Source organism: Pavona decussata, unplaced genomic scaffold, assembly GCF_977016875.1.
Source record: "Pavona decussata unplaced genomic scaffold, jaPavDecu1.1 SCAFFOLD_51, whole genome shotgun sequence".
Classification (NCBI taxonomy): domain Eukaryota; kingdom Metazoa; phylum Cnidaria; class Anthozoa; order Scleractinia; family Agariciidae; genus Pavona; species Pavona decussata.
The window spans coordinates 2,516,955-2,528,101 of record NW_028145473.1 but is presented as its reverse complement, the minus strand read 5'-3'; the positions used below and the strand labels follow the sequence as shown (position 1 = coordinate 2,528,101).

Below are 11,147 nucleotides of genomic sequence, written 5' to 3'. Positions count from 1 at the left end.
TACATCTTTCCCTTCGGGTGGTATTAACTAAGGTAGCATTTCATTAAATGAATCGTGTCGTTTTTGTGTTGTAACGTTCGAATAAATTTGGTTCCAATACGTGATTGGCCATACCTAGATTGTAAAACCGAGTATCTTTAAAAGTTTGAAGGCAGTTGTTGTGTATGGATATTTTATTGTCCTTTAGTATCGACTGGTAAAGTGATCTTCTACAGCAATTAACAGATTCAGCACCAGTGTCCGTAATAGTAATGTAGTTTAACTCGCCAGCAACAAAAGAAATGCTTAAACCTTAGACTGAAACTGAAGCAAGCGATCACGAGTGATTTTCTGTTCTGACATTTCCAGGCCTATCACACACAAGCAGACTCCCTGAATGCTCTGTCAAATTTCTTGCTGGCCTACTGGATAAATGACTCGTATAGTATAGAGACCATTAATCATCCGCTGCCATTGACTTCGAAACAACAACCGGTGAGTCTCGAGTAGGGAACACACCTTCAGTACTGATACTTTCCAAGAAAATTAATCACGAATCGCATCGTTTTATAAGGTAAACAAGGAGATCAACTGCCACTCATTTGCTTGAAAAAGATCAAAGTTTTAGACGAATTAAGTTTTATAATAATCGCCGTTACCATGGCAACTCAATGACGTCATTGTCCTTTATCAAAAGTCAATTTTCTTAAAATGTAGACGGTTTTTTTTTTCGAAACTTTCCAAGGTACTGATAGTTCAGGTACTTTTCTTTGTGTTGAGCCAGTTAGTTGAGAGTGTTTTCGAGAAATTTTCTGTCCAAGGTTTGTGAGACAAATCAAGAAAAATCCAAACTTGCTTTTGGCGGGCTTATCAGAGACAAATTTTGACCTTGCAGTAATTTTTCATGCGATTTCTAAAGAAAGGTGAACTTAAACAAGGAATGTATTTTGTCCTTTTGTCCAAACTTTGCTTCTTTTTGACGTCAAAGTCAACTGTAAAAATTACCTGCTTGGGAATTTTTTTTTTTAGCACTATGCTTCTTTGTCGCTAACAGCTACACCACCGCTCTACCAAAAAATTTTGTGGGACAGCATTAAAGCAACTGATTGAATTGTTGTTGTTGTCTGTTACAGGCTGATATAAGCTCATTCCTGTTGGCCCTAATGTTAGCTTTTGCAGTGGCTTTTCTTGCGGCTAGTTTTGTTCCGTTTTTGGTCAAGGAAAAGAGCTCAAAGGTTTGCAGATGTTTGCTGTGCGATTTATTTATTGAGTCTGCAGTACAAAGTAGTTCGTAAAATTTGCTTTAGTAAATGCGTATTCTGATTGGGTGATATATGGGTTTTGGTCTTATACAGATTATTGGTTAATGTAGTACATGTCTAAGGACGGGAGACGTCCTAAAATAGGCCTATTTTTGGCGCGTTTATGACTGACTATGCGAGAAAAGCAAAAAGAAAATTGGGGATAACCCCGTATATTTGAGACAAGCGAAGCAACAATTCTAAAAAAGCTTTAAAATAAAAAATGAATGGCATTTTCTCCCAAAGTAAAACTTTATTATCCTTTAAAAATGCGAGGTAATCCCCACCCCACCCCCCCCCCTTCCCTAGTTTTCTTTTTATGCATTAGTCAATTCCAGCTGTGCCCATCCCCCCCCCCCCCCAGGGTAATAGTGGGGCATTTTCCCACACTGTCCATCCCGGGGGTCGGGCATTAGCCTTCTACCCAATTACCCCGGGGCATTTGACCATCTCACTTTTTTCACCCTACAGCATTGTCGCTTTCTTAATGACAAATTCATCGACAAATACAGTAAGTTTCTTATTGAATGCGTCCAGATAGGATATAAAATGGGACGCTACAGCTGTAAAATGACCTATTTTTGCACTAACTACGGGAAACGAGACCCAGCTAGGACTTAATTTGGTCTGAATTAGCTTAGATTTTACTGAAAGTAAGACGAGAAACGAAGAAAATAAAACATTTTTGACATGTTTGAGTCACCACCCCGGGGAATTTGAACAACTATTTTGTCCTGGCGGTGGGGCATTTGCCAGTTCATTTTCAAAAAATCCTAATTCCCTGGGGTCGGCCCGGGGGGGGGGGGGGGATGGGCACTGTTGAAATTGACTGATGCATTACATCCGATACCTTTTCAACGCAGTCATAAACCACGCCACCGTCCTTAAGTGACCCGAGTTTCTCGGGCCATTCCGCGATGCGCAGAAGGTATGCGCAGTGGCAACAGGAGGCACTGTCCCTAAATAGGGAACACTTTCGGAGTTATGGAAACGGAAGAAGACGTCTTAGAAACACGGGCTTTAGCTGCGTGTTGAATCAACGTTTTTGCTACTCAGTAGCTATTAGTGATAGAATAAAGTAAAATTTACATAAAACAGGGAAGGTCTTCTATAAATGTGAAAGATGTTGTGGGCAATTTCTCTTGGTATTTATGCGAAATTCACCTTTCATTATTTTGTCATTAATTAAATGGAACCTGTTTGAAACCTGTGTGAAACGTTCTGTAAAATAACCTGAAGTACAAGTTGTTTTATCTTTACTTTGTAATGGACCATGTTTCCTTGGTTAATATCTTTTTTATAGGCGAAGCATCTTCAGTTTGTGAGTGGTGTGGACGCTGTTGCTTTCTGGCTGGCTACGTATTCATGGGACTTCATCAACTACTTGTTTCCCATGCTGGGAATCATTATAATGTTTAGAGCATTTCAAGTACATCACCTGGATGCCATTGTTTTATTATTGGTAATTATTTTACTTTGATGTCTGTCACATGAATCTATAGTTTAATGGCTTAGCTACCACAAATCTCTTATGGTACGGTATCCGAACAGGTAATGTAAAGCTATCCACCTCAATGCTACCCACCTTGAATAGCCCTTGCTAATTGTGGGCAACTAACATTGTAAAAAGTGTCTTCTCTTATAATAAATTGTTGTTGTTATTGTTGGGAGAACTCGGATTTCCTGTTTTTGTTCTTCCCACTATGGCTCTGTTACAGATGGAAAAAAAAAACACTTCTGTCATTTATTCACCACAACATTACATTTCCTTCACATATTGCCACAATTTTTGTACTAAAGTAGATCTTGGACTTATTTATAGCGGAGCTCCACGCACGCCAAAGGCGCGCGCAGTGGAGCCCCATAGCTAAGGGAATTTGGTAACCCCTGAATGCGAGAAATATTGGTTTGGTTATGACGTCACTTTTGTCCACCCGTACGACCGTCTGACCATACGCAGCGGTTGTTTCGCCCGAAAGTAGATTCGCCCGACATTATATCGCCCGGATTCACGTCGATTGGCGCAATGTTAAAAATAATTAAATGGAAAACTTACATTGGGAAAAATAGCTATAAGACATACACGATAAAAAAAGCGGAGATACAATCAGTAAAAAATGTACAAACAAACTAAAAGAGGTCCTTACGTTAACGTACCGAGTTTCTCCGAGATGTTAGGGATTTACCTACAAGATGAATGATTATCATTCCAAGACAAATAGCTGGCATGAGGACCTGTAACAAATATTATTTAATTGATTTACTTATGTTGGTGGGAAATTCTTCCCTGAAGTGAAAACTTAGAACTAATTATGAACTACATATGGAATTTGTGAATACAGCGTTTTCGTCGTGCAAATTGACGCAAGTTCTGGCGAAACGCTTTCGGGAGAATCGACTTTCGGGCGAAACAACCGCAATTCGTACTACAGGAAAACTCAGATTGTTCGAAGCTGTGCTGCGATCGTCTGCGACCCTTGTTTGTTTAGCGGGAAGTTGCTTTTAAATACACAGACATTTTGAAGACAACAAAATACAAAGTCAAGTTATGTAGCCGACAGCGGGAGAAACAGAAAGACGACTAGCGGCGGGAGAAACAAATCGACTTGCACATCATTAGAATTTTGAAGTGAAAGCATCTTACTCCGAACCAGCGCGACGAATCGTTGAACTTTTCCTCTTGAAGTGAAACGTTTCGCTTACTTGATGTTGTAAAACGAACGGAAAATCAGGAATTGGAATAAAAGGACTGGTTATTCTTAGAAGAGGCGAGTATATTCATGTGATTTTGTTGAACTTTGCTTGTTTGCTGTCTTGCAAGAACTCTTTGTTTTGCAGTGTAGACACGCCGTTTATTAAGCTAAATACTGCTTACTTCACAGGATTCTTTTGAGCTCACTTTTTTCGGTCCATGTTCATTATTTCCCTTGGAGTTTTATTTTCTAATCTACTCCAAATTTTGCCTTCCAACAGCGGGAGAAAGAGTATAAATACGACTCGCGGCTGGCGGCATAAACAGAAACCTGCAGCAACCGAATCTTGAAGTGAACTCATTTTACTCCGACCAGCTTGACGAAACGTTGGATCTTTCCTCTTGAAGTGGAAAGTTTCGCTCACTTAACGTTGTAAAACGAACGAAAAAATCAGCAGTGGAATAAAAGGACTGGTTATTCTCAGAAGAGGCGAGTATATCCATGTTATTTTGTTGACAAATCTTTGCTGGTTTGCAAGAAATTGATTTCTTGCACTGTTGACACGCAGTTTTACTTAAGCTAAAGCTTAATACTGCTAACTTTAGAGCAGTCTTTTTCGCTCATTTTTTCGGAGTTTTTTTTTTTTTATTCCCTTGGAATTTTATTTTCTAAACTCCTCCAATTTTGCTTTTCAACAGCGGTAAAAAGAGCAGGGCAACTAGCGGAGGGAGAAACATATGGACTCTTTTAGAGGTGGGATATCATAAACAGCGGCCGAAGAGAAATCATTTTACTCCGATCCGATCGACGCGACCAAATGTTGCATTTTTCCGCTTGAAGTGAAACTTTTCGCTTACTCAAAGTTGTAAAACGAACGAAAAACCAGCAACGGAATGAAAGGACTTGTTATCGATCTCCAAAGAGGCGAGTATGTTATTTTATGTGATTTTGTTGACAAAACTTTAATTTGCTGTTTTGCAAGATATTGTTTTTCTTGAAGTGTTGACACTGCAACTTGTTTAACTTTTGTAAAAGCTACGACTAACTAATTTGATTCTCAGGTAAAATAGTTAGTCTAACAAACGTCTTGTAATACACTGTATAAACTACTGACAAGTTTTTTCTCGCATATATTTCTATTTTAACATTTCTTTGTGACAATCTTTACAGAGAACAAACTCAAATATTTAAAAGAATAGGATATAACGGCAAAGATTTAGATGTGTGAGTATTCTTGACCGGAAGTCTTCAAAGGACGTACGTTAAAAGCGAAGTGTGATTTCATTTTCATCAATACAATAAGCTTATGCAAAATATTTATTGGCTTGTTTGTGCAAATATTTGTTGTTTAGTTTATTTCTGTGCTGATTCCTATATATACACAAGTTTGCCTCGAAAAAGAATAATAACAGAAAAAATAAATATCAATAGGAAGCTATAGGAGGAAGTACCCGTCCTGAATATTTACCTCCAGTGTACATGTTGTTCAATTTTATCCTTGGTTTAAATTTTATCTTCCTATTGTTCTTGGGCATGGTAATGTATGATAATGAGTTTGAAACAATGGAAAATAAAATTTAAACCAAGGATAAAATTGAACCACAGCATACATACATGTAATATTTTGATATTTGATTTTGGACCCCCACTCACATAATCATGTAGCTTAGAATGCCTCTTTTGTTGAAATGGGCTTTTTGGGTTCAAAAGGATACCTTAATACTTCCTTGTATAACAGGTAGTATATGTATTCACATGAAGCCAAGTATAATTTAAAGTTTAATTTTGAAGCAGCGAGGGTATTTTGCAGAATGCCGAATGCTGAATTCATAGAAGTCCCTTTATGGAATGGCTGCCATAATAACAACTTAAAGCTAACTGTCTGTATAACCAGTGCTTAACCCTATACAGTAAAGAGAAGTGCTTAGACCTAAATAACTTCACTCGTTGCTTAAAGGGGAAGTATCATGAGGTTTAATTGACCTCTTTTATTAAAAATGGTGAAATAAGACCTTCACTTTGCTACAAAATAATTCTACAACAATGAGAGGAGAAAAATCAACTCAATTCTTGACAGGAACAACTCGTGATTTGTTGTAGCTCATTTTGGAAACAAAAATACGAGAACTTGAAAAACATTAGCCTAATATTTTTCAAGTTTCAATCCATTGCGACCTACCCTGTCCCTGGCCAGAGGCACTAATCGACAGTTTTGTTTGGTTTTTTTGCACTGGGGTGATAATTTATAACAAACATAGACAACTATTTTTTTGTTTCAGGGTTTTGAAATTACATCAGATTTTCGTGATACTTCCCCTTTAATACTAAACTGTCATAGGTAATATAAAATGCAACATTCGGCATACAGCAAAATACCACTGCCTGTTAAGCAACAAAAAATATTATTAAGGTCTAAGCACTTTTCTATACTATCTAGGGTTAGGCAATTCACCAATTTAATGTAAAGTGTGTGGCACTCCGTCCACTTCTAGTGCTGCACCTTTTCTTCGGCGGCGATGGTCAAGTTCACACTCGCTATCATCACTCTCACTCTCACTAAACCTCCCCTCGCTTTCACTGCACCATGTTTCGCCCACAACAACAGTGTCGTCTCCGTCATTTTCATGATCATCATCGTCAAATGTGTGTTCATTAGCTTGTAAAAGACGCTGGCCTGGCACTTTCATTGTCGCTAATGTCTGTCCCCTTGTTTCTTGTGGTTGACATTTGTCTGTTAGCGAACCAGCCGTGAACTGCTCTAAAAATAGCTCGCGGGAAAAAAATACAGGGAAATGTATGGAAAGTTCAAAACACGACTGGACGCTTTCTGGCACAGCTACATCCCTCCAAATTTTTTCTTAAAATCCTTTTCCTAGTGCCAAAGTTTCCAATTCATGAATTTTTCAGAAGCAATGTTTTATGAAAATTATTTGACATCGGATTTTCATACAAACACTGTTATTTCGAGCCTGTTTGCCTACTCGTTAAAATGGCGTCGAAAACCGTGATAAGGCCTATTACTGAGCATGTAACATTTTTCTTAGCCCTTTTCAGGCTCCTAGTGAGATGCGCGAAGGAGAGTGCGAGGGGACGAAAACGAGGGGGGAATGGGGGAGAGAAAAAAAAGGAAAGAAGAGGAGCCTGTAATCATTTTCTTAAACACCTCATGGCGGTATATCAGCTCCCGGTATACCCTCTGATTGATCAGTTTTGACAGTTCACACATCACACGAAAGATATCGCGAAAGAATCTGAAAGAGTCAAAATGGCGAGTGTGTCACATGCGCGTGGTGTTCATGAGACTGAGTTTAATGCAGTTTTAGAGAATTGTCTTCGAGATTTTCCGCAAGTTAAAGTACTCAGGAAAGAGCAAATAGCTCTCGAAAGCGAGAGACAACAATGATAAGCTTTGAAAGACGAGGATCTGTTAGACACTCATATCCGTGATAAACAAACATCCTGCGGCAGTTTCAATCTTCCCGCAGCGATATACATGTACAATAGCATAAGCATGAATTCTCGAGTAAAGAAATCCACGGATTTATTTAGCACTACCTGAAATCTTGCAGTTAATCCGAGCCGATAAACTTACACAATGGCAAGAATGATCAGTGGGAAACCCTCTATTCAGTATATATGAGAATTCCCCCTTACGATCAAGATAAACACCATTAAGCAGAGCGGTCGCATCACGTTTTGATCAAAAGGGAAGAATAGTAGTAGGTAACATGAGGGTTCCAGCGCATTTTTCAAAACTGTACACAAACTGACCCCCAACTCACACACAATCATCGCTTAAATCAGCCCAACTCATCAATTTTCGATTTTCATAAATGACACATTATTTGACCCCAACTCACCCATGATCATCGCTTAAATCGGCCCAACTCATCAATTTCTGATCCCCAAGGTAGCTGCCTGCCAATTTTTCAACCCTTGAGTCGCTCAACCTAAATTTCCAAAACTGTCACCTATTTGGACCCAAACTCACCAACATTTGTCGCTTAAATCGACCAAAATTGAATTTTTCAAAATTACACACGATTTGAGCCCCAACTCACCAACATTCTTTGCTCAAATCACCCAAACTCGTCAATCACTGTCCCAGCCATAAAAAAATAACTTTTGCAACCCAAATCCTCGGTACCTAAATCCTCGTACCTAAATTTCGCAACCTAAATCCTCGGTACCATATCCTATGCATTTTCAACACACAACTCCACCTTAAACTACGTATTTTTTACCACCAACTCATCAATCGCTGATTTGAATGATGAATACAACACTTTTGAGCTCTTGTTTGGATATAATTAACCTGTAATGGAGAAAAAAATAATCATAAATCTGAATTACAAATGTTATAATTCAAATTTATGGATGTTGTGTGACTGGGTGTTGTTACTGTCACGCGTGACGTTGTGTGACTTGTCATGAAAATGGACAAAACCCTTGTCGGGGGGTGCTCGGTTGGCTGTTACTTGCCTAGCCCCAGCTAGGTCTTTTTCCCGCCGCTGACAAGGCGGCTGTCCCTTCCCAGTTTACCTCTGGGACCGAGGTTGAGTCCTGGGACGAACTCTGAGCACCCCCTGGAATCAGTAGGGCCTGAGCAGGCTCACCCTGGAGATACCGTCCACTGGAAGACATCCCCCACTACTCAGTAATTCACCATCTGCACAAGCCGTCAAACAGGTTTCAGTCAGGGGCCAACTGACACCACCCTAAAGCTTCACCAGAGTTTGTGAACTAATGTAACAATGGCCCGATTACCTATATATTACACTCAGTTCTGAAATTTTTACACTTGTGGTGCTATTTTTCTGTATATTGCGTAATATTGCTTGATTTGGATTAACACGCATGCGCTTTCATGCATGTACACGTTGACACAACCCAAAGGGGACTGGACACTAGTTTGTTAATACACGTGTCGGCCATTTTGTCGCCATTTTGTGAAGAGTTTGTTTTGATGTTTATCGTTCATGTTTTGGGATATTTGGACATTTATTTCTCCACTTTCATCGTTCTGATGTTTGTAGACGCTTTTTGAGGTAAGAATATCATTTATTTTGCACCCAACAATAGATTTATCGCTATCGAATATTCATGAGGCCGTGACTGTATCGATAGAATGAGCTTATTTATTTTTGCACATCGACTAAATCCTTGATTGGGATCCAAGAGTTAAAGGCATCATTGTATCCTTTCCACTTTACCAAAGCTTGTTTCTTCTTGTAATCTCTCCTGATGATTTTATCGATTCTGAATATCTCCTGATTAGCTTTCAATAATTCTGTTCATAAAAGCTCCCTTTAATCTGTTCATCGTTCAGATCTTTTAGTTTGTATGTGATTGGTGTAGTGTATTGAATTTTATCGATAATGAAGACCTCTTCTGTCCAGTTTTCTGTATAACCTCGATCGAACACTTTTCTTTTATACTTTGATATTCTAACCTTGTCACCAACTTCGAATTTTGCTTTGTTTGACAATTGTGTTAAATTTCCATGTAGATTGAAGTAAACAATTTCTTTAGTTTTTTTCTTAGATGCCTCTGTCGGTGTCATTTTTATTGAACTGTGTTTAGTGTTATTATACTGCTTCAATATTTCAGGCAAAATATCCAGATACATTGTATTGCCTTGAGCAGTGAATTTTTTCCACATTTTATTTTTAATCGTTCGATTCCAACGCTCAACAACTGATGACTTCTCTTCATTTTCAGTCGAATAAAGTGTAATTTTATGTTTATTGAGCAAGTCTTTGAAATGTTTGTTGTAGAACTCTGAGCCTTTATCAGTCCACAGATACTTTGGTTTTTGACCCTCTTTGAATATGCTTTGAAATGCTGTAGTTATAGTCTCACCTTTTTTATCTTTTAATGGGACAATCCAGCCGTATTTATTGAAAACATCTATAGCCATGAGAAGATACCTGTTACCTTTATTCCATTTACTGAATTGTTGCATTTCAACAAGATCAGCAGCCCATATTTCATCAATATTATTTACAATAACACGCCGCCGAGTAAAGTTACGCCTTATGGGTTTATGCAGCTCATTAGCTAATTTTTCCTGCCAGTTTTCCTCTTTACCCGACGGCTTTTGACGTTTTTTGGAACCCCAAGACCCAGTTTCTGTTTTGTATTTATCATATTTCTAGCCAACCAGTGGCCCCACTGACGATCATTATATGGCACATTATCCAATGCTTTTACCATCTTTTTGTCAGCTTTGTTTTTACATTTTTTGTCATCTTTGCAGACTGAATAATCAACATCATGTTGCATGGCTATTGCGTCTGTTTTGCCTGTTGGTTTATCATAAATTTCCAATATTTGCCCTGTTTTGGGGTTATATTTTACTTGTTTTTCCGAATCATTGTATGGACCAGTGTATTTGTGCCCTGGAAGTACCCAACCAGCTTTGGGTTTTGGTAGCTTGCCAATTGCTTTGTGTATATCAATTGAACCACCACTTTTGGGTCGTCCTTTTAATCCTTTTTCATATTCATTCCAATTTGGTGGATGCCAACCAATTGAATCATAGCTTGAACAACTTGGTGTATTGTGATATTTTTTTCCAATCTTTACCACACTATCACATGGATAATCTTTGTATTTTTCTAATGTCTTTTTCCCAGCCTTGCCAGTCCAAAATTGACTCGACAATATGCCAGTATCTGTGCTAAATGCACTTTTGGCAATGTGTCCAGATTTGTATCTATCAAAGACTTCCTTTGTTGATGGAATTAATGTTCCAACAACATCCATCGACTTCGATGCAACCTTACCTGGTGTACCAAGTTGTTCCAAAATTGTATCCAAATTACCACCATCAAGTTCTTTTCGGTCAGTTTTGTACCTTCTTTTTGGTCTTACTTTGGATGATAATTTATCAAACATCTCTGATCCAGTCTTTTGAACAAAAGGAGTTGCTTTAGAGATAGCATAATCAATAGCTTTCTTTTGCAATTTAGGGTTTCGAAGTGCTTCAGACCCATAATATCGACCCATTTGAACTGCTTTCTTTCCCAACCATGGTATTGCATGTTGAATTAACATATCAGCACCAGTTGATGCTAAAGTATCCATTATGCCCCCCCCCCCCCCCCCCCTTCGGAGGGGCTATTTAGTTTCCCTGTTTTTTAACAAATTTGGTTTTAGTTATACCACATTC

General features: G+C 38.5%; 2 protein-coding genes across 6 annotated transcripts in view; one reads left to right on the top strand and one right to left on the bottom strand.

The window, feature by feature from the left end:
• LOC146481049 (uncharacterized) overlaps window positions 1-11,147 on the bottom strand; it is a 418,045-nt gene that overhangs the window by 116,649 nt on the left and 290,249 nt on the right. The window lies entirely within an intron of this gene.
• Window positions 1-11,147, top strand: part of LOC146481060 (phospholipid-transporting ATPase ABCA3-like) — a 156,623-nt gene that overhangs the window by 103,785 nt on the left and 41,691 nt on the right. For all 4 annotated transcript variants that reach the window (XM_085108724.1, XM_085108726.1, XM_085108727.1 and 1 more), the window contains 3 exons: window positions 349-474; window positions 1,113-1,214; window positions 2,584-2,742. In XM_085108724.1, the coding sequence (XP_084964850.1) occupies window positions 349-474; window positions 1,113-1,214; window positions 2,584-2,742 (387 nt within the window). The remainder of the gene's footprint in view (window positions 1-348; window positions 475-1,112; window positions 1,215-2,583; window positions 2,743-11,147) is intronic.